Genomic DNA, 23283 nt, shown 5'->3' on the forward strand with positions numbered 1-23283 from the left:
TCCATTGTGTCATTTACTTATTTGACGTGGCAGAAAGATATAGAGAATATGAAGATGAACCAATGCTGCAAATTTCAGCATATGTACTCGTAAGAGATATTTTTATCTAATATTAAATGGACGCACAGAACTTAGCGAATGCACAGCAACCTGGACAACCAAACCCAGAGAATATTTCAGATGAAGTTAGAATACAAACTGCAATGGCAAACTATGGTCAAGTGCCAACAGATGTACAAATGCAAACTGCCATGTCAAATGACGCTGCGTTAGGTTTGCCACCATGGTATGCAAATATGAGATGGAAAGAGTTTTATACAAAACCCCGAAGTGGGATATAAACAACTCTATGCAGATGACGCGAACACAGGAGTTGACCCAGAGTATGTTTTCTACCAGAGGAGAAATAGAATGTATGAGCTCCAGTTAAAGAATGCTATGGAACTCAACAGGAAACGTAAGAGACTAGGCGGACATTAGATTTTAATATAGTAAAATGGGTTTCTTCAGTAAGATAGGAAACTTCTTTCGAAATGTTGGAAGAGTATATGGAATGGAATAAAAACCGTAGGAAGAGGAATTTGGAACGGAGTCAAAAATATTGGTAAAAGAGTAGGTCAGTTCGTTGGTATTATACCTAAAGACCCTGAACCAGAAGAACAAGCTTCCTGTTATACAACAGCCTGAACCTGCACCACAGTCTAGTTGGCAACCAAATCCAACACCTCAACCATATTAAAAATTATATTTTTACCGTTCGATAGTAGTTGTATATGAAACTAAGTTCTAAGTAAAACGCATGGTATAATGGAACTATTCTCTTTCTTCCATCTGTTGTAACCATACTTGAAAGTCTGAAATACTTCCACTTGGTGGTTCGTATAGCTTTGTAGGTTTTTCGTAAAAGTCATTTGCCAAGCATAAGAAAGAGTTTTGTGCACCAGAAAATGAAGCATGAACTAATAGCATCTGAGTCGAAAACATTTTCATATGTTCCATTAGGGTTTTCGACTTCATAAAAGTTCGGGTGTACTGGAATTCTGCAGGCTGATTTAACATCCTCAAAAATCTATACCATGCCAAGTTGTTATATTTTGTAGAAATATAAACGTCTTCTCCAAGGTCTTCTATTCTATTGAATTTAACAGTTGCATTTTTCCTGTCATATAAAATATCGAGATGGTACTCTCCTTCGTCAATGTTGTACTGTTTTGCATATTCGAGATAGATATCGTTTATTTTTTCTTGAAAAGCTTGAAGAGTTGTTTCTAAGTTTACAAGCAAATTCACTTGTAAAAGTTTTCCCTGTTCAAATTTCTCATACGTACGTTTTTCTTTGTTATAGTATCGAACTTCAAAAGCGACCGTAAATGGGAAACCATGTATGGCTTCTGAAATGAACTTCATTCTACGAAAGCCAATAGCTTTTGTGACGGATGGGTCTCTTAACCATCTAAGTGGGTAGTCAAAACGATAGCCTTCATGCTTTACGGTCTCTGTCTCAAACTTTTGACCTACGTTAGTAAAAAGTTCATCTAATGGTTTAGTTGTAGCAACTCTTGAATTTTTCTTTTTCTATTGAAAGCATATTTTATCTAGAATAAAAATGTCGAAAGAAACAGCGTCTATGAGAGAAATACAAACACAACCGACAACTCATTTTGCAAGCTCTAAAATAAGAACAAACAAACTTTTCAAACTATTCTAAGATATCTGAGTCATTGAAAGAAGGAAACTTAAAACTGACGATAAACCCAATGACAGATGAGTTTCTGTTTCAAGACAGTAAGAACCATACTGTTTGTATAATCCAACAAAAGGAACTTTAAACGAGAAACCTATAGATGAACTTCTTTTGAAAGCAGATGTTGGCAACAAAGCTGACAAAGAATATGTCATTGAAAAAGTTCAAGAAGAACATGACAGAGCAGATGCAACATATGCAACGAAAGAACATACTCATCCTGAACTAGCAGACAAAACATATGTTGACAATAAAATGTCAAGTGAAGTGACAAGAGCTGACAAAGAATATTCTAAAAAGACTCATACACATACCATTGCAAATATTGCAAACTTACAAGAAACCTTAAACAGGAAAAGTGACGTTGGACATACACATACCATTGCAAATATTACAAACTTACAAGAAACCTTAAACAGGAAAAGTGCCGTTGGACATACACATACATCTTCTGAAATAACAGACTTAAACGTTAGCCTTGAAAATAAAGCAGATAAAACATATGTCAATGAAATATACCAAAGTTTAGTTGGAACAAAAAATATTGAGACTATTGTTGGTGACCTTTCTGTCAATGAAGAAAATAAATATTTTAGATGGCAGTTGGTACAGTCCTTAGAAAATGGTACACGGTATAAACTCATTCCGAAAAATAACAATGAAATGTATGTAAGCTATAAAAAGAACGATGGTACACAAGTTAAAGTTCCATTAGACAACAACTGCTACTTAAACTTCTATGGAGACGAACAAAAGAAATATTTAAGAGTTTATGAAATGGCAGATATGACATTGCCTGACCCAGCTCCAGCACCATATTATTATGACTATGGAGATGACGTTAGAACACCACATGTAGATGAACAAAAGCTAACATTATATTTAGATTTTTATAGATATAAAAGATATAATGCAATAGAAAAAACGAGAATAGTATACTATTATGAAGATGACAGAAATAAATATTATAGTCAAGACTTTACCTACCCTGAAACATAAGATTATATTATAAAAAATTATTCTGACATGAACCAGAAGAAACCTGAAATAGTTGCACTATATTTTAAGTTCAAAAGAGACAATCCTATAATATCTCATATGTTTGATTTAATGAACCCAGTAGGTTCTATTTATACATCTATGGAAGCAAGAGGTCCTCAAGTAATGTTTGGTGTTGGTGCATGGGAACAAATAGTCGACAGGTTTTTGTATTGTGCAAACTCTTCAAAGGAAACAGGTGGAAGTAAAACGATTTCAGGTGAAAATTTACCTGCACACAGTCACTACATAGATTTAAGTACATCTCAAGCAGGTTGGCATAAGCATAGATATTGGGATTGGTCAGGAATGACAAAAGGTAAAGGATATGATGTTAAAGACGACGTTAAGTTTGCTATAAATTGTTACTGGAGTGACACTCAGGGAGAAGGAAACCATACACATTTCGTTTCAGGATATACGCAAACAACGGGACAAAGTAAAGAATACATGCCACCTTACATGACAGTTTACGCATGGTATAGAATTGCTTAGTCGTCATTTTCAACTTCTTTAGCATATTCGTCAGGAGTTGTCTTATATTTGTTAGGAACTGTCTTTGAAAGTATACCACCTTGAACTTTGACAAGTTTGAAACGAGGTCTGACAATAGTAGTTTTATCTTCTGCTTGCAGTGTGTACATTTTGCCATGTTTGCCTAAAACTTCATAATATTCTCTTGTATACTTTCTTCTATTTTTACGAACACGAATGCGAGTACCTGTCGGGTTCCCATTGTTGTCATAGTCAATAGTATTTTCATATGGGTCGCGTTTGGGTATTTCTATTTTTACTTTGTCACCTTTCTGAAGTTTGAAGCCCGGCATTCTTTCTTGTTTGTCTCTTTTGACTAAACTATTAAATATATAGTCTTTCTCTAAGTCAGGGTTGTTTTTCATTTCTTCGGGGGAGTGGTTTCCCAAACCTTTTTGTTTACGGTTATTGTAAATATTTAAAACTTGTCTCATCTTTGCCATGGAGAAATGTCTATATTTGTCGTCATATGACATTTCATTTGCTTCACCACCTTGTGGTTGATTTAAGTCTCTTAAGATTTTTATACAACTGTCAATGACACCAAGAGCAGAATGGTTTTGGTCGACAATGAAATATTGGTTTACATTTTTTGAACGCAGATAGTTTTTAATATCGTCTGATTTGAAAGAACTTTCATAGTCAGATGTCAGTTTTGTTGGATGGTATTTGTCAACGAATATTGTCAAAGCAGTTTTCACATCTAAAATATTTTTGGACTGTAATGGTATGGCTTCACAGTATCTTGTGTTTTGACCGACAAATATTAGCCAGTATGGAGGTCCATCTGTTCTAACTCTCGGAATGTTTTCCAAGATATCCATAAACCAAGCATTTGGTGTTGAACTAAAGATTTTTATCATGAGTGCTTTCTTTGTCGCTTTAGAAACATAGGGTCCTTGTTTGGATTCGTCATTTTTATCTATAAGAAATGGGTTTATTTGGCGCATTAGCAGGAGTTGCATCCAGATTTTTGCCCGCAGTTGGAACAATAGCTAGAGGTGTATTTGGAGTTGGAAGGAAGATTTTGAGTACATTAGGTATACTGAAAGAGAAAGCACAACCTATTATACAAACTGTACAGAAAGGTTGGGATGTAGCACGAGATGCAACAAATCTTATTCCAAATCCTGAAACAAGAGGAAAAGTTCAAGGATGATGGACAATGTTTCCAGACAAGCAGGAAAATATTATAACAAAGCAAATGACTACTATAACCAAGCAGGGCACTATATGGACCAAGGTGAAAGATTCTTTAACAGAGGATATAACCATGCACAACAGTGGGTAAACAATAACCAACCTCAACCGCCTCAAACGTGGGAATGTAAAGTTTTTTACTGAGATGAAATGAACAATACAGCATTGAGACAAATGGGTTCAAGATGGATTTGTCGACTTCCAGCAGTTACACAACCACGTGTTTGTCAAGTCCTCCCTATACCTCAAGAAGTTTTAGACCGACTTAAAAAACCTAAACAACCAGTTGAAAACAAACCAAACTAAAATTTTTTACTGAGATGAAATGACCGAAGAAGTTGAAACGGTAGATTTGACACCACAAACAAAAAGTTCAGAACCATTGTCAAAACCTGTCAAAGAACTTACAGATGAAGAGAAAAATTCAATAATAGAAAGTGCCAGGTCTGGAAATACAAACCCTAACTATAAAGTCACTTTTCATAGAAATGGAACGGCAAGTATCTCAAAAAAGAAACAGACTCTCACAAATAAAATATTGAAGTCTGAAGGAGTTAAAGAGACAACAGATGGGAAGGTATACTTCACTGACGAACAGTTCATTATAGAACATCTCATTGACTTAGAGTCGAAATATTCTAAACTTTACAAACAAACACAAAAAGTTGAAAGGAAAACAAAAACAAATGGCATATGATATTTACGAAGATGTTGACGACACAACCATACCTGCAAGTGAGGTAAAGTCAGAGGAACCAAAAAGTGACGAAAAACCGATAGAAGAAGAAAAACCAAAAACTGAAGATAAACCAAAACCAAAGGTTAGTTTCCAAACTAAACCAACTCAACCTTCATTAGCTGGTATGGGTTGGCGTCAAAGGCTTCTGGTAGCAGGAGGTTACGTAAAGTAAAGAGAAAAAATATTTTTTTATTTTTATAAAAATGCCCCCATATAGAATGGATAGAAAATCTGCTAGAATAAAAGCAGAGTTAGAAAGATATGGTTGGAAAGTTTCGAAGAAGTTTAAATATAGGAAGGGAAGACCCATAAAAGTCTATGACAAATTGTCTGGTCTTCGCTACGAGATGGACTTAGAAACCGCGCGCGCCAATTATCCAAACAGACTCGAGAGGTTAGAAGAAGAACGTCTTATGGACATGCCTTTCAATGTTAGTGAACCTCAAGTTGAAGGACACGACGGCTTTGCCAGATTCTACTGGAAACATGACGAACAATTGCATCCTTTGAGAAGGAAAAAAGGGAAGGGTGAAGACAAACATGCTCCCATGGAAAGAACAAGATATGCATATGAGAAGTATCGTGAAGTTAGAAGTCAAATTACATCTGGTCGAACCTTTACAGTAAACTTTGACGAAGGAAAGAACAAAGAAGGCTTCATGGGAGTACTTGCTGCCATTCAAGACGGAAATAAGAAAGGATACAATCTCAGACTAACTATAACAGATTTGGACGGTCATATATACTATGCGCATGGCAATGTCACAACAGCTGCAATGCTTCTTGACGCTTTCAAGACTACAAAGAGAGAACAAATGGTTGACTCCGACTCAGACATTTTGAATGCAATTGAAGGAATTGCAAGTGTCAAGTTCGAATGGTACCAACCTAACCCTCAAGCAGTCAGACAACATGTTTGTTAGATGAGAAATATGAAGTAAAAACGTTTTTTAAAACCATATATTTTTACATATATTAAATGCTTCAGGTTGAAAAACAAAGAACAAAAGTAGCAGATACAAAACCGTTAGACTATATGTTTACAAACGCCGGTAGGAATATATCAGATGAAGAAATTTCATCCCGAATTGTCTTTCATATACAACTACGGAAAAGTGCTGAAAAAGTATTGAAAAATATATTTTAGGTGAAGAGGTGAGATTTCACCTGTTTTTTCACCTGTTTTCTCACCCGTTGAATTTTCATGAATTTTGTGCTGAATTCGACAAAAATGAGTTTTTGGTTGAAAAAAGAGGTGGAGCCAAAAGTGGCTCGACCTCAAAACAAGCATTTTGTGAAGAATATACCAACCCGCGGAAAACAGCGGGTTGCTTTTTATACAAAATTCAACAGGTGAATTTTCATGAATTTCCTTAAGATAGAAAAAAATATATTTTAGGCGACCAGGTCACTCGGTCACTCGGTCACTCGGTCAACTAACATCTTTTTGAAAAAGTGTGACAACATGACATTTTGACAACATCGTAGAAAACACACAAAACTCTTGAATTTGTATAAAAAAACCGTCGGAATTCCGGCGGTTGGTATATTCTTCACAAAATGCTTGTTTTGAGGTCGAGCCACAAACGGATGTCGACGGTTAAGCCACAAACGAATGTCCGACGGTTACCACAAACGAATGTCCGACGTCCCACCAAAAAATATTTTTTTTATTTTTATTGTAAGAACAGAAATGTCAGTCGAAGCAAAAACGTTCACGAACAAATCTAATGGCGAAACATTCACAAAAGGCACTTACAACGGTATTGAAGTCTTACGTAGAGACAAGGATGGTTATATAAATGTAACAAATATGTGTCAGCAGTTTAGGAAAGACTTTAGAAAGTTGTTGGAAAATAAGTCCTGGGAAGAGAGATATTATACGGCATTTTGTGAAGAATATACCAACCGCCGGAATTCCGACGGTTGCTTTTTATACAAAGTTCATGCAGGAATTCCTGATGAAATCAAACAGGTTAGAGGAATGTATGTAGACCCAAGACTTATAAACTATATAGCAATGTGGGCTTCTCCAAAATATTGCATAGCAGTTGGAAAAATTATGGACTCCATAGACAAGAAAGTTCATGAGAAGTTAGATGAAGAAGAACTTGAAGATACAGTAGAGAATGCAAAACCTTTGTTTGAAGAAGAAGTTAGAAAAATGCATGAAAAACAAATAGAACATGAACGTGAGATATGTTCTGGTTATAGAGATTCTCCATACGAACTAGACCAATGGGAACAAGAAGATTTAAAGAGAGAATTTAGAGAATATGAACTCGCTAAGATAACATTAGAAGCTGCAGAAAAGAAGTTAAAAGTTTGGGGTCGTTTTGTACAAAAATATTGTGAGTAAATGAACCATTTTTTTTCGACAAAAATAATGTTTATGTTAGAATGTTAGATCTAACATGTTTTCTAACCTCTTTTCTAACATGGTCTAAAACTCTCGAAAATCATGAATTTTACACCAAAAATAATGTTTATGTTAGAATGTTAGATCTAACATGTTTTCTAACCTCTTTTCTAACATGGTCTAAAACTCTCGAAAATCATGAATTTTACACCAAAAATAATGTTTAGGGTAGATGGGTATATCTAACCTCTTTTCTAACCTCTTTTCTACCCTCTTGAATTTTCATGAATTTTCCCGAAATAAAAAATAAAGTTAGTTTTTTTAAAAAAATATTTTTTATTTTTATTGTAAGAACATGTTTAGCAACAACAGCACCAAACTCGTTAGTCATGAACCCAACTTCAATGTTAGTAGAGATGAAAAGCTTCATTCCTTCTTCATATACTTTCGAAACAAAAATCCAGAAGATAAAGCAAGAACTTTTAACAAGTAATTTAGACTGTAGTGCGAAAGATGAAACAAATGAACAGTATCTTTATGAAATGCAGGACATTATTGACCATTTACCTAAACTTCCTGAAATCCAACAACAAAAACTCACTATTCCAGAATTCGATGAAATAGAAGTCGGACTGACTGACTCAGTAGAAATAAAGAAGTTCATACGAAAGGTAAATTATGAATTCCTTGGTTTTCATTGCAACCATAAAGTTATGGACAAAGATTGCGACATGGTATATAAGAACATCTCTGACATATATAAATCTGGGGAGTTTAAGACCTACGACAACTTTGTTTCGTTAGTTGCTGAATGTGTATGGCAGATAAGAGATAAAGATAGAAGAGGCAAAGTATGGAACGAACAGATAAAACCAGCAACTTTTGAGTTAAAGAAAACCATTGACGCCTTAGTCATACTTGCAGGTAAGGTTTCAGAATATAACGCAAAAATGAACCCGCAATGTTCTAAATGTAAAGCAGCAATGAGGAAATATAACTACTCCGTCAAAGAGATAGAAAGAATGAGAAACGACTATGCTGACTTAAAGAAAGAAGCAGAGAAACCAGCAGAAGATAAAATGGACATGTTAGAATTTCTGAACAAAAACTATCCAACTGCTGACGATTTCCTTCTATCTGATGTCAAGAAGAAGTATAAAGAAACTTTCGGTATCGTTAAAACATTTGACATACTAAAAGAAGAAATAGAGGCTACAAAACTGTTTAGAGTCTCACGAATTCATAACGTTTACCATGTAAAACGCTTATAAAATAACTGGGGTAGAAAACAGGTTAGAAAAGAGGTTAGATCTAACCTTCTACCCTAAAATATATTTTTGCTGAATTCCGTATGAAATTTCATGAGTTTTGTGTGTTTTAGACCATGTTAGAAAACAGGTTAGAAAAGAGGTTAGATCTAACCTTCTACCCTAAAATATATTTTTGCTGAATTCCGTATGAAATTTCATGAGTTTTGTGTGTTTTAGACCATGTTAGAAAACGTGTTAGAAAACATGTTAGATCTAACATTCTAACATAAAATATATTTTTACTGAATTCCGTATGAAATTTCATGAGTTTTGTGTGTTTTAGACCATGTTAGAAAACGTGTTAGAAAACATGTTAGATCTAACATTCTAACATAAACATTATTTTTGCTGAAAAATGACCAAATTTCATGAATTTCCTCATAAGATTGCTATCCTCGAAAAACCGAGGATAGAGATTCCGTATGAAAATCATGAATTTCCTTAAGATAGAAAAAATAAAGTTAGTTTTATTTTTTTTATTTTTTTATTTTGTATGTAAGAACAGAAATGTTAAACATTGAGTTTGAAACAGTTAAAAAGATAGACAATGACACCAAAGTGGTTAGAATTGGTGATTTAAACGTAAGATACTCAAAGAAATACAAAAAATATTCTTTGTCAGACATTTTATCTCCATCTGGAAAGAAAACATCCCACGACTGGGTTAAAAATGCTTCTACTCAGAAAATTTTGACAAGAAATCCTGAGCTTATGATATCGGTAAGATTCTATGGAACTACAGCATATCTCATCGACAAAAGTCTTATACCAATAGTTTTGTTATGGTTAGACCCAGTTGTTGGATATAACTTCATAACATATGGTTCGTTCGACTCAGAACGTTGCAGTGAAGGCTTACTTTACATCGTTCAGAAACCGAAGGACTTCAATACAAAAAGATATAAGATAGGAAGAACATATAATATAACTCAAAGATATGACAGTACAGTCAATAGAGTTAAGGTTGTGTTCGTTAACGATATGAGAGCTGCAGAAACAGAACTACTTGAAAAGTTTGAGAAAATGTATGGTGCTCCCATAAAAGGTAAAGAAACGTTTGAAGTAGATGAGATAGATAAAGCTATAAAATTATTTGACGAAGTTGCTGAAAAATACATGTAAAGCGTTTATTTTTACGCTTGACTTCAGATGGCTCAGGTAGTTCCTAACTAGCTCATTTATCTCTATAAGGTAGATTGCCTCATCTGCTGGGTCTATGTCGGTCATTGTTTCAAGACGAGTCTTTTACTTTTTCAAGACAAGTCTTTTACTTTTTCAAGACAAGTCTTTTACTTTTTCAAGACGAGTCTTTTACTTTTTCAAGACAAGTCTTTTACTTTTTCAAGACAAGTCTTTTACTTTTTCAAGACAAGTCTTTTACTTTTTCAAGACAAGTCTTTTACTTTTTCAAGACAAGTCTTTTACTTTTTCAAGAAATTTTTTGGTGTAAAGTTCTCAAATTTGAGAACAGTGGTCTTGATTTCAGACGATACCCGTACTTTTCAAGACAAGTCTTTTACTTTTTCAAGACAAGTCTTTTACTTTTTCAAGACAAGTCTTTTACTTTTTCAAGACAAGTCTTTTACTTTTTCAAGACAAGTCTTTTACTTTTTCAAGACAATGTCCGACGTCAGTCAGTAAATTTTATCGTCCAACCTTACAAATGTAAACTTATATCGTTCTATTTTCTTCACTAGGGTCTAACACCAAAGTAACCTATGTACATGAAATTTCACTGCATAAAAGGAAAAAACCTGCGCGAATCGGGATTTGAACCGAGGTCTTCGACGCCTGTAGCGAGGTAGCCCATACCACTGAGCTATGAGCCGCTTGCATATTTTTAAGTAAAATATAGTATATTTGTCATATAGTGAAGGATGACCAAACTTAAAAAAAATAACGCTAATTTTTAAAAAAATATTTTTTTTATTTTGTATGTAAGAACAGATATGTCAACAACAGAGAACACAACAACTGCTATCGTTCATGAAGCCATAAATGAAGAATATGAGTGGGTTCAGTTTAACAAACAGTTACGTCTCATTCGTTCGGTCAAAGACGATATGTACCAAATGCAAAGTATTTTGACAGCATGTTTTGCTCCAGATACCAAACATACAGACGATTGGTTCAAAAACCAAAGCACACAAGAACTTTTGAGCGAAGCACAGCGAGACATACTTTTTTCTGAAAACAGTGAAGAACAGCGAGCCCGACTTCCATCGGGGTCGCCAAAACTCTATGAAAACAGTGAAGAACAGCGAGCCCGACTTCCATCGGGGTCGCCAAAACTCTATGAAAATCGTAAAAATTTGCCAAATGGTTTGAGAGGTTGGTATGTACATAGACTATTAGTAAATGCTGTTGCAATGTGGGCTTCACCTCGTTATGCTTGGTATGTTTGTAAACTTCTTGACGAAATTCATAGACAAGAACGTGAAGAGATGGAAAACAAGCTTGAAGCAAAAGACAAAACCATACAGAAAAGAATACCACGTTCGGTACCAAAAGGAAAGGAAAAGAACTATAAGTATATGATTTACACTGAAGAGATGGAAAATGAAGAAGACAGAGATATGGTTATGTTGCATTTAGTCAGAAGAAACAACAAAGCTTTTACGACCTTGCTAAGATTTACAAATCTGACAGAAATTGGTTCTATCGCGAAAACTTACCGATTTCAATGACTCCGAATGAAGATGTGAAACAAATAGTTCAAGATACGTTACCTCAAACACACTATGATATGAAAGGTTGTACAATACTTACATTTAAAGAAGATTTGCCGCTACTGAAAGAAAAAATAACAGAGTATTTTGACAACTTCAAACAAGCAGAGTAAATGAACCATTTATTTTTGGTCTTGACTTCAGATGGCTCAGGTAGCTCTAGATGGTAAATTGTCTTGTCAAATCCTTCTGGCATTCCGAGTCCTTCCATCCGACATTCCGAGTCCTTCCATCCGACATTCCGAGTCCTTCCTTCTGGCATTCCGAGTCCTTCCATCCGACAGGAAAAAAATTTCCCGACAACTGGAAAAAAATTTCCTTCCGACAGGCAAAATTTTTTCTGTTGTTCGTCCGTAAACCATTCAAATTTTCGAAAATTGAGAACTTTTTGGTCGAACTTCAGGAAAAGTTTTTTCTTCCGACAGAAAAAGTTTTTCCCGACAACTGGAAAAGTTCTTCCTTCCGACAGGACACAAACGAATGTCCGACGTTCCTCTTCCTGAATGCCTTCCAAAGCCAGAAGAACCGACAGACCCAGCACCACAACAGACTTACTAAGACTAAACACTTACATTTTTACGCTTGACTTTTTACAATTTGAACTTTGTTTGCGTAGATATGAATTCTGAAAGAAGTATGAGGGTCTTGTATGACTTTGTACTTCTCCATAGTTCATGTCTGTCAAACTTACCTGCCATGGACTCTTTCATAAGTTCCATGAAATCGTCTTCGGACAATCCGGGGAAAAGTATGATATCAGTAAGTATTCTCTTTACATCCTTACTTAAACTCTTGCTGTCTGTAACAAATGACAACTGAGATGTTAAAGTGTCTGAGCTTCTAAGAATTCGACACATATCTTGTTCTCTGTTCTTTAACAAAGGATGAGAAGCAAAGTCATCTAAGATAAGAAGACATCTGTGAGGGTAAGTCTTCCAATCGTAAGATTGCAATTTCTTCGAAATGTATTCTATCTCTTTCTGTTTGTTTCTGAAGTGTTTCTTCTCTAATATTCTCTGCATTTCCTCATTTGGGTCTTTAAACTTCGAATTTATATACTCATTTATAGCATTATACTTCAAAAACTCTTCTTTGGTATTCTTTATCCAATCTAACAACTCAGAGTCTTTTATACATACTAACTTAGACTTCTTTATAATATCTTTGAACGAATTGACGGTTTGGTCAAATTGACCAGAAGTACTACAAATGACTACTAACTCATAGAATGGGTTCTTCTCATCTTAGTTCTTGTTGTTGTGCAGCCATTTTAAGATAAGTGAAAGTCTTGCCCGACCCAGGTGGTGCGATTAGACCTGTTATACCATTCTGAGCAAATAAGAACTTGTCATGTATAGGCTTTATCTGAGCATTTTCTAACTTCCTCTTGTTCTTGTTTAAAACATTCTCAAATTTCTTGTCAATGTCAGCAAACTTTTTTTCTAACATATTTTAGAAAAATTAAAATTTTTATCTTTTAGAAATGTCTAGCGATTTCGCTATCTATATTCGAGACAAACTTTTTGACTCTAAAACTTCTGTCGACCATAAAATCTTACATAGTGTAAACAAGAAAGGTGAATTTGTTCTAAAGTTCTGTTTCTGGGAATATGACAAGAACCATAAAACATTACAAAGAGCAGTCTTAAAATTTGTCAATGACAGACTTGTTGACAGAGATGACGCCGATTGGAAAGATGAAGTCCAACAAAAGTTCTTAGAATGCAAAGAAGACACATGCGCTGTTCTTGAAGATGAAATAGAAAAACAGAATAGAAGAGCTATTAAAGGACAAAGAACTTTTACATAAATATGGTTCTGAGAAATTTGACATAACTCCACCAGAAAAGAGAAGAGAGAGAAAGAAAGAAAAGAAAGAAAGAAAGTAGAAGAGAGAAAGAACCTGAACCAGTTCCAGAGAAGGGGAGATATGACATGTAAAAATAAAATTTTATTTTTAGAACATTTCTGGGTCAATGTCAATGTTCTCTTCCTCTTTAGGAGTAAACACTGGCTTAGACTCTAAAATCTTTTTACCTAATTTACCTTGAACTTCAACTATCTTAGACTCATAATATTCATAGTCGTCTGCTTTCTTTGGTTCATAAGGTATAACAAGTTTGTATGCTTTGCCTTCTTTAAGGTTTGAGAACCTTCTGTCAAAATTTTCTTTGACTGCTAACAAACCTTCTATGTCTAAGTCTTCAAATTTCGCACCATTTTTAGTCACAATAGCAAACTTAACCGGTTCGATGTTCCAAACTTTGTCATATGTAGACTTTTCAAAATTGTAGAAGTAAACATTCAAATATGTGAATGGGTCTAGTTCTTCTTTAAGTCCTGACATGTACTTATTTACTGAGATGAATTTCGTCATCTTTTCTATCGGATAAAAAAATATTTTTTTAAAATTTACTCAGAAAAATTTTTCTTTGTATATACGCCGTTCTGAACATCTAAAAGATTTTTGACATTTGCCAAGAATGTTCGTTTAGACGCTGCCATATAACCATATTCTTGACAATATTGTTTATATTCATCATATAAAGACCTTTCATCTAAACACTCAAAGTCGTTTTCATCTATAAACAGTTCATATACACTCTTGTTTGCTTCTAACAATGTTTGTCTTTCTTCGGTATATGGAATTTGTCTTGGATTGAACTTTGAAATATCTAATGTCATGAAATATGAGAACAAGTGGTTGTAAAAGTTAGGTGTCAAAGTTTCTGCTAAGTCGTCAAAATATTCTGTATCTTGCATATGAGAATCTGACGTTCTGACAACTACATATCTTCTGTCAGAACTTTCTAACTTCATCGGAACAGCATTGTTTGAAACCATAATGTTTGCAACATTTTCACAAACTCTTTGGTCTTTATATTTTTCAACAACTCCAACTTTATCTGTTATAAGACTCTTCAAAGCATCTGAGTTCAAAACTTTTGTTGTATCTATACTTTGAAGTTCATTGCAACTATAAGTTTCATATTCTCAATTGAGGAGTTAAACTTGCCACAGATGTTTTCTAAGTTTGTCATATTCGGGTTCGAATAGCCCTCTAACAGTTTGCACAAGATATCTGTAAAGAATGTGTTCTTACCTGTTTCCTTGTTTTCCAATTATAATGAGAGCAGTTTCATTTTTAGCACTTGGATGTTGTAAGATGTTTGCAAACCAACATAAGATATACTCATAGACTCTTTCGTTTCCATTGCATATAATTTCTTTGACATGGTCTAACCAAGCTTCTATAATATTTTCTTTCCATTCTACTTGTTCATATTTATATCCAGTGAAGATAGAATAGAAGTTTGGAGAAGGTGTATAGAACTTTATACCACGAACTGAAAAATCTTCTAACTTTGACAATAAGATATCCCAAGCATCTAACATCTTCATGCCAACTTGTACGACTTTTATTTTCTTAAGTTTCTGTCTACATTCTTGTTCTGAAACTATTGTCGCTTTAGGTTTGTTAAAGACTACATCCCATTCTTTCATAACATAACATTCTGGGGCAGAGTCAACATAAATGACTAAACGTTTCAAATTCTCGACTGCTTTGTTATAGTCTCGAAATGGACACATATTTCTGAATGCTTGGAAGTCATAAAAATCTGAAACATCTATTCTGTACATTTTTATAAAAATAAAAAAAATATTTTTTTTATTCTTGACTTTGTTGTTCCATTTGTTGCATTTGTTGTTCTTGAGCTATTTGTTGTTGAAGTTGTTCTTGTAATACAATACTTTCACCAGTTGCATCTTCCAATTCGAAACTTTCTGCCGTCATTGACAAATACATAGGACATAAAAGTTTTACAGGAACAAAGTTTGCGTCAACTAATGTCAACGTTATACTTGCCAAAGTGTTTGAGTTCACTAAGGTTGAAAATTCTGCATTCGAATGAACAATAGGCAAACCAGCAGAGAAAGTATTGTTTATACGCATAAGTATCTTTTGGTCATAATAGTTTCTGTCGACATTCGAATAACACTTTGAACCTAAGTTTGAAAAATATATAAATAGGTGTACTTAAAGTCAATGGAATAGACATTCCTTGTATGACACCTTTTCCTGTTATAGGAAACTGTTGGTAGTAAAAACCAGAAATAAGTTTTGTATTATAGCTCATATCGTTTATAGTAAACTCAGTCGGACATCCAAACATAATGAAACCTGCTCTAGTTGCAGCACATGTTACATCCGTCCTTAAAGTATTAAATAAGTCAACAAAACCTGTTGGTGGTATATCTGAGTAAGTATCTTCAAAGGAGTATTTTTTACCATTCACAACAATAAAGTCTTCTGGTGTCAAAAGAGCAAAACAGGCTTTAGTCGTCATTGTGTTTAAGGTTAGTTTACAATATCGTCCTTGAGGACTTTGTAAGTTTGTTGTTATAGAATTATATGACTCAGGGTTTTTAGTCGTAATAGTATAAACCATTATGTCTTCTGCCATTTTACTTAGCAAATAAATTTTAATGAAATGTTGTGGTCGTCAAATATTTTTATAACGTCTGGGAATATATTTTAAGTTCAACGTTTCACCTCCTTTCATAACGTATATCTTGTCAATGACATTATATGAAACACCACAGCAAGCAATGTCGGGCTCTATTTCTTTGATGTTTATATCGTCTGCCTCTGTCAAAAGTTTCAATAGTTCTTTCAAAACTTCACGAGGTGCGATGACATATGAGTTCACTTTTACAGGGTTGTGTTCGACCAAGTTTAACATTATACCTAAAGCTTGACAAATCTTCTCCTGAGTTTGAAGTTTGTCTTTCAGTTGTTGGTAGTCATTTCGAATATCTGCAACAGAACTTAAGTCTCTGCTAACTTCAGGATATGTTGGTTGTTCTTTTACAGGAACTATTGTTATACCATCTTCGTCTTCGTATGGTTTCCCCACTTCAACATCTCTTTCTTTGACATTGACAACAACACTTTGACTGTTTGTTTGAGTTGGTGAATTTAACTTCACATCTGCCACCGCCATTAAACCTTTTGAAACACTCACGCTTCTATTTTTCGGAAATGACATTTTACTTAGAATAAAAAGATGGACGTATTTGAGTATCTCTTCGAATTGAAGCAAAACAAAGTTTACACACACAAACAATACAAGTTCATTGATAGAATAGTTCTTTACACAAACAATGGAAAATGTTATAGAATAGCAGTCTTTGCTGAACCAAAATATTTTCATAAAGCAAAGAAAGTTGGTATAACCGAGATGGTGAAAGTTCTTGAAGCAGACAAAAATAAACAACAAAACTTACAGATATTTCTAAAGGTAAGTTTATAATACAATATTATATCAAAACTGGCGTACTGTCAATATTTGACGGAGAGAAGTCAGTTCAAGAACAACTTACTGACCTGCTGCCAAAATCTGCTCGATGGAAGCTGTCGTTATGCCAATCTGAGGAGCCCCAGCAGGTTTCATCGAACGAATCTTCAAAAGAGCATCTTCCGTGAAAAGTGCTATTGGTTTTGTAAACTTCTTTGCTTTCAATTCATCTGGACCGTCTCTGTCACCAGTATATTGTATTTGTACAGTACCAACAGTTGAAATACCACCCATAAAGTCTTCTGAGTCAGCAAATGGAATGCCAAGCCAAAAGTTTGAACGGTCTCCATTTGTATATTGAGTTTTTTGACCTCCTGTATGAGTCCATACTTTCACATATGGCATAATAGAACTTTGCATTTCAGGGTTAATGGTTGTTGTGAAGTTGTTGTTAAAGTTCATAGCATCTAATGTCAAGTTGTATGACCTCATATCCTCAACTGTGGAATATTCTTCTCTTGGATAGTATTTGCCATCTATGTTTATATGATATTTAATACCGGGGTTGTAGAAACAAGAATAGTCATTTATAGTTCGTCTGAACAGTACAAACATAGTATCTGCATGTTTCATTGCAGTTGTTAAGGCAATATCTGTTCTTGCACCTGGGTCAGCACTTTGGTTTCCAACTTCACCTGCAAAGTCTTTGACAGATATTTGGTGTATAGGGAACATAAGCGGAACTGCAATATATTTGGCAGCTAAAGCATTTGAAATATCTGGGTCCAACATATAGACTGCAAGTCTGCTTTCTATTCTCTTGCATTCAAATTTTTCGCATGTGAACTTAACTGGGTCCCAAGCATCTCCAGCAGCATTGAAATAATAGTTTACTTCAGTGTTGAGGTTTGAGAAACCAAAGTCTAAGTCAACTTTGTTTTTGCAAAAGTCGGCGAATGACGTTTTATTTGTTCCCACTACGTCTGTAAGAGTGAATGGGTCTTGCGTTGGTGCAATGACTAAGTTATTTTGCTTGGAGTAAGTTCGATAGAAATTTTTCCTGCCCAGTTTGGCAAGTATCTTAAAAACCTGAAGATGAGGAAAGATGACAAAGAACTCTAAGTTTCAGTTTTACTTTGGTTACTGCTGCTGCAGTTTGTCCAGAAAGGTTAACATAAACTCCTGGAACGTTAGGGTCAAGTCTTCTTATTTTCTCAATGGTGCATACTGGTCTGTTTGTTCTCTAGCTTGTGGTTGTACTGAGTTTCTCAAAGCGAACCATTCATAGTTTGCCCATGTTACTGTTTTGAACTAAGTCAGAGTTAGAATATATCTTATATCCCATGAAAACTTCTGGAGCATATGGTATCCGACATAGAAAATTCCATTGCAACCTTTCTTGTCAGACAACTTGGCAGAAGGTTTTATTTCAATGTCTTGTTCCACGTATAAGAAAGAGTTGTCAATAGAAATTATATGAAACCTGTCGCAAGCAATATCTACTGTTGTTGAAGAACCTTCTCCAAACTCACCTACGTTTCCATAAGAAACAGCAGTTGTATATTCGTAAGTTCCAGGAACTATTTCTGACCTTCTAATGGCATTGTCGCATTCGTTATACCATTCGGAAACATTTCCATTCATAGCATCCAAAACTGTTGGCGTTATATTCTGAGCGGCGTACATTTCATATGAGTAAAAATATAGAATAGTTGGATTTATATGTCATAATAGAACCCACGTGGACCAAGCTTTACTTTCTTCCTGACTGAGTTTTTAACTCTTCTTTTTCCTTCATTGCCCTCTGCTTGAAGTTGTTGCATCTTTGCATTATGTTCATCTAGTATGTTGCAATTTCCCATGTCCTTTTTGCCTTTTGGCTCTGGTCGCCATCTCAGGTAACCTATATCCTAGAAAGAGTTTGTCATAGTCTGTATTTGAGTCTTCGCGTATTGTTTGCATGACTCTTTCCTGAGTTTTCCGGTTCAAGCGCTTCAAACAGTGCCTGTCCATATGGAATAAGCTCGTTTCCAAATATATGTTTTTGTAGCCATTCTGGTTTTCTTTCCATGTTACCAACTATATCTTTTGTGAATGGGAAAGCTTTTACCCAATCTTTCAGTCTTGCGTCGTTTATTTCTGTAGTTGGTTTTATTTTTGTCAAGGAACATGTTTTTTCAATACTAACATTTCATTTGGTACTGTCCATTTGAGTTTTCTTAAATATTCATCCCTTCTCAGTTCATTGTCTGCAAAGTAAGTTTTTTATGACATTTTGTAAACTTTCGTTTGCAAGGTCATGTACAATAGGTTCTCTTCCTTCTCCCTCCCTAACTTTCTTTCTAAACTCTTCACCAAATATACCATCTTTATGGTTCTGTGTAGTTCTTTGAGATAAATGTTCTAGAACGTCAGGTGTTTATATTTCCATCAGCCATGTTCATTTCATTATACTGGTCCAAAATATCTGCATGTTTCATATCTTTCAATGGCATTAAAGCCGGCTTAAAATACCAGCTATATCTTGTTCACCCATTGACTTCCATTGCGTCTACAACTTCTTGGAATTGTGGTTGTAAGTTTATGAACCACCTATCCGGATTAGCTTTATGACCCCATCTCATTGTAGTTCCATCGTCTGCAGAAACAAAAGTAGGTTTGTTTCCATCTTGGTTAGGTTCTGAATGAACTTTAAACAATGTTTCATTTCTATATGTTTTCTTGAAATTTAACCTTTTATTTTCACCGAGTTCATCCGAAGATTGAACGTTAAAATGCTCGTAAGTAAAAAGGGTTGTTGTATTTGTGTACATTTTCTTTCAGTACTTCCATTCTATGCTGAATATTTTCATCTGGTGTTGGAGTCTTTTGTATGTCGGCAAACATTTTTCGATATTCTTCTACTATGTCAGCCGAATTTTTTTTAGACTCTTGGAAATATTCCATATTCTCCGCATACTCTTGTTGAGGGTCAATATTTTTCGGCTGTTCCAAATCTTCATCTAGTTCTGTGAAGTTATTTTCCAAAGGAAGGACTTGTTCGTTCCTTCAGGCTCTTCTAGCTGTGTTGCTGACTACTATTTCTTCCAGTCTGCTGGTTGTATCTGAACTTCTTCCTGTGGAGTTTCTTGTACCTTCAATCTGCTGGCATTTCATATATTCCGAGACCGTTTTTCAACAATTTCCCTATCTACGTCATCCGCATTCATAAGCTTTTGTTCTTTCGTTCCGTCTCTATTTTTTACGCGTTTCATGACGAAAGTTGAATTGTCATTTAGCTCTGACATCAAATATCTCGGAGTAAATTCGTTCATGTCATTTGGATGATATGCTATTAAATCATATCCCTTAGCGAGCTTGTATTTTCCAGGTTTGAGATTATATCCGTTTTGGTGCTGAGCCATAAAGCTAAATAGGTTCGGGTCAGTATTTCCATCCTTGAACTTTCCAATAGCTTCTTTATATCTGTCACTAAAGTCAACAGTATCTGGGAAACCACACTCTTCTTTAAGCATTTTTAAGAATTCTTGGTTTCCTTGTTCTCTACTTCTTTTATGTCCTTGCTCTGTTTGTGGTTGTTGTGCTGGTTTTGGTTGTGGTGCAGGTGCTGGATTTTGAACTGTTGGTTGCTGTGCAGGGTTTTGAACTGTTGGTTTTGGTTGTTGTTGTGGTGCTGGATTTTGAACTGTTGGTTGTTGTGTTGGTTTTGTTGCATGCCTGTGTCTGTGTCCATGTGACGATGTAAATGTTTTAGGTAGTCCTGGTGCAGGTGCTTCTCTTGGAGGGTTTGGTGGTATATAAGTTCCACCAGCTGGCACATATGTTCCATCTGCAGCATAATGTCCTACCTGACTTTTCGTTCTTAAGAAAGCATTTACTAGGTCTGTTTTGGTCTGTTGTAACTCTTTTTCTTGACTTTCCACAACAGTTGCTCTAACGGCGTCATAGGCACTTTGAACTGCCTGTCTCGTTGCTGCATCTGTTATTTTCGTCATATTTTGTGCTACTTCTCTTAACTCTTTGTCGAAACCTTCAGACTTCAGTTTCTTTCCAGATGAGAAGTCGTTCACTAGTTTCACCTTACTATGAAGAGCTTCGAAGGCGTTCTTAAAGTCAGCATTTGTTAAAGCTTCATTTGAACTGTCTTCATCCGCTTGTATTTTTGTCCTTATTGACCCTATGAGTTGGGCTGCTTTAGCGTTGGCTTGGGCATCTAACCAGTCATTGTTAGCTTTTATATACTCTGCGCTTTTCATTGCCTTTTGCATAGCCGCGTCGTTATTTTTTTCTTGTGCTAAGTTTTCATACTGTACGGTTTGGTTTTGCAACTGTAAAAGTTTTTCTGCCTTTACATTTGCTTCAACTTCTTTTTTATACTCATCGCTATCCATATATGTCTTCAGGGCTTTTTGTTTTATTTCTTCATCTTTTCAGTACTTTATATCGAGTAGTATGGTTTTTCAAATTTACAACATCTTGTTCCATTTTTGCTACTTCTGCTGCTTTTTCTGACACTTTTTTTCGCATATTCCTCTGTACTTAGTTCTTTCAGTTGTTCTTCTTTCTTCTTTTTCTCTACGTTTAACTCATTGAGTTTCTTTGTGTGTCTGTCATATTCTAGTTTCTTTTCGTTTTCACTTATTTGTTTCTGTATGTCTATGTTTGACTTTTTGACATCTGTTATTTGATTTTTGAGTGAACTCAAATTCATTTGACTTTGAGGGTTATAAGCTGTTCCGTCTGCAGCTCCACCATAGCCTGCCATTTTCGCTAAAAGTGCCGCTCTTAAACCTCCGCTCTGTGCACCAATAACTCGGTTTAAAAGCATAGGATTGCTTGACATTTGTTGCAACATAGTGGGGTCATTCAGCATTTGTTGTTGCAACTGTTGTTGTGGTGTTAGTCTTACTATTGGATGTTTCAATGCTCTCTTCCTCTTACGTATATTCTTACGTAGCTTACGTGGCATTTTAAGTGAAGTTAAAAAGCGGCTTTTGACAGATGTTTTATTGTGACTTCTTCGTAAAGACTTTGTTGAGATTTCTTCGTAAATGACCCAAAAATAATGTTTATGTTAGAATGTTAGATCTAACATGTTTTCTAACACGTTTTCTAACATCGTAGAAAACATACAAAATCATGAAATTTACACCCAAAAATAATGTTTATGTTAGAATGTTAGATCTAACACCTTTTCTAACATGTTTTCTAACCTCTTGAATTTTCATGAACTTTCTTGTCAATGTTTTGTTGAGACTTTGTAAAGTTCTTCATCGTAAAGACTTTGTAAAGTCTTTCTCATGAACTTTCTTGTCAATGTTTTGTTGAGACTTTGTAAAGTTCTTCATCGTAAAGACTTTGTAAAGAAAGTTCATGACAAATTCAAGAGGGTAGAAAAGAGGTTAGAAAAGAGGTTATATCTAACCTTCTACCCTAAACATTATTTTTGTCTGATTTTACGATGAAATCATGACAAAACATTTACGAAGAAGTCTTGACAAAACATTTACGATGAAATTCATGAGTTTTCTACGATGTTAGAAAAGAGGTTATATCTAACCTTCTACCCTAAACATTATTTTTGTCTGATTTTACGATGAAATCATGACAAAACATTTACGAAGAAGTCTTGACAAAACATATACGATGAAATTCATGAGTTTTCTACGATGTTAGAAAACATGTTAAAAAGGTGTTAGATCTAACATTCTAACATAAACATTATTTTTGGTCATTTACGCTCATTACGAAGAAGTCATGACAAAACATTTACGATGAAATTCATGAGTTTTCTACGATGTTAGAAAACATGTTAGAAAAGGTGTTAGATCTAACATTCTAACATAAACATTATTTTTTGGTCATTTACGCTCATTACGAAGAAGTCTTGACAAAACATTTACGATGAAATCATGACAAAACATTTACGAAGAAGAAGTCTTGACAAAACATTTACGAAGAAGTCTTGACAAAACATTTACGAAGAAGTCTTGACAAAACATTTACGAAGAAGAAGTCTTGACAAAACATGAAAACATATATAATGTTTTCGACCAAGAAGACTAACAATTTTCCGAATAAAAACTTCATTTATACTAAACATCTTCGGGGCTAGAAGGCACGAAGTGCCTGGAAGCCCCACTCCCTTTTTTTTTTTTTTTTTTTTTTTTTTTTTTTTTTTTTTTTTTAAACTGAACTAATTTACTACTTCTCCAATTAACACTCATGAACAATGTTTTTTTAAAAAAAATATAATTTTTTATTCTAAATTTTACATTAACATGTCATTTATTATGATCTCATAAAACATATCCATATATTATAGTTACA

The 23283-nt window shown here is 34.6% G+C and overlaps 9 protein-coding genes and 6 pseudogenes across 15 annotated transcripts, besides 2 other annotated features; 9 read left to right on the top strand and 6 right to left on the bottom strand.

Moving 5' to 3' along the window:
- Positions 1-23129: part of a mobile genetic element that runs on past the window's edge.
- On the top strand, positions 117-480 carry TVAGG3_0040410 (annotated as a pseudogene). The gene has a single exon. A coding segment is annotated over exon 1 (364 nt).
- On the top strand, positions 1835-2743 carry TVAGG3_0040420 (phage tail repeat-like family; the record flags this gene model as incomplete). Its single annotated transcript, XM_051220717.1, has 1 exon — positions 1835-2743. A coding segment is annotated over one exon (909 nt), but the record flags the coding sequence as incomplete, so codon positions are not given.
- TVAGG3_0040430 (uncharacterized protein) lies at positions 4667-4822 on the top strand (the record flags this gene model as incomplete). Its single annotated transcript, XM_051220718.1, has 1 exon — positions 4667-4822. One exon carries the CDS (start codon positions 4667-4669, stop codon positions 4820-4822), a length of 156 nt encoding a protein of 51 aa, XP_051105704.1.
- On the top strand, positions 4842-5427 carry TVAGG3_0040440 (annotated as a pseudogene). The gene has a single exon. A coding segment is annotated over exon 1 (586 nt).
- On the top strand, positions 5474-5914 carry TVAGG3_0040450 (uncharacterized protein; the record flags this gene model as incomplete). The annotated part of the gene is made up of 1 exon (XM_051220719.1): positions 5474-5914. A coding segment is annotated over one exon (441 nt), but the record flags the coding sequence as incomplete, so codon positions are not given.
- TVAGG3_0040460 (uncharacterized protein) lies at positions 7420-7614 on the top strand (the record flags this gene model as incomplete). The annotated part of the gene is made up of 1 exon (XM_051220720.1): positions 7420-7614. The coding sequence occupies one exon, from the start codon at positions 7420-7422 to the stop codon at positions 7612-7614; it is 195 nt and encodes a 64-aa protein (XP_051105706.1).
- TVAGG3_0040470 lies at positions 7970-8577 on the top strand (annotated as a pseudogene). The gene has a single exon. A coding segment is annotated over exon 1 (608 nt).
- On the top strand, positions 9432-10046 carry TVAGG3_0040480 (organellar and viral DNA polymerase type B; the record flags this gene model as incomplete). The annotated part of the gene is made up of 1 exon (XM_001297615.1): positions 9432-10046. One exon carries the CDS (start codon positions 9432-9434, stop codon positions 10044-10046), a length of 615 nt encoding a protein of 204 aa, XP_001297616.1.
- On the top strand, positions 11817-12239 carry TVAGG3_0040490 (uncharacterized protein; the record flags this gene model as incomplete). Its single annotated transcript, XM_051220721.1, has 1 exon — positions 11817-12239. One exon carries the CDS (start codon positions 11817-11819, stop codon positions 12237-12239), a length of 423 nt encoding a protein of 140 aa, XP_051105707.1.
- Positions 12566-13102, bottom strand: TVAGG3_0040500 (annotated as a pseudogene). The gene has a single exon. A coding segment is annotated over exon 1 (537 nt).
- On the bottom strand, positions 13611-14030 carry TVAGG3_0040510 (protein of unknown function, DUF4108 family; the record flags this gene model as incomplete). Its single annotated transcript, XM_051220722.1, has 1 exon — positions 13611-14030. The coding sequence occupies one exon, from the start codon at positions 14028-14030 to the stop codon at positions 13611-13613; it is 420 nt and encodes a 139-aa protein (XP_051105708.1).
- TVAGG3_0040520 lies at positions 14066-15295 on the bottom strand (annotated as a pseudogene). The gene has a single exon. A coding segment is annotated over exon 1 (1230 nt).
- TVAGG3_0040530 (protein of unknown function, DUF4106 family) lies at positions 16197-16659 on the bottom strand (the record flags this gene model as incomplete). Its single annotated transcript, XM_051220723.1, has 1 exon — positions 16197-16659. A coding segment is annotated over one exon (463 nt), but the record flags the coding sequence as incomplete, so codon positions are not given.
- On the bottom strand, positions 17035-17445 carry TVAGG3_0040540 (protein of unknown function, DUF4106 family; the record flags this gene model as incomplete). The annotated part of the gene is made up of 1 exon (XM_051220724.1): positions 17035-17445. One exon carries the CDS (start codon positions 17443-17445, stop codon positions 17035-17037), a length of 411 nt encoding a protein of 136 aa, XP_051105710.1.
- TVAGG3_0040550 lies at positions 18672-21922 on the bottom strand (annotated as a pseudogene). Its single transcript has one exon. A coding segment is annotated over exon 1 (3251 nt).
- Positions 23029-23129: a terminal%2Cinverted (terminal inverted repeat of Maverick-3 transposon ID:TVAGG3_0040390).
- Positions 23130-23283: the final 154 nt, after the last annotated feature.

The sequence above is a fragment of the Trichomonas vaginalis genome, chromosome IV, assembly GCF_026262505.1.
Source record: "Trichomonas vaginalis G3 chromosome IV, whole genome shotgun sequence".
Classification (NCBI taxonomy): domain Eukaryota; phylum Parabasalia; order Trichomonadida; family Trichomonadidae; genus Trichomonas; species Trichomonas vaginalis.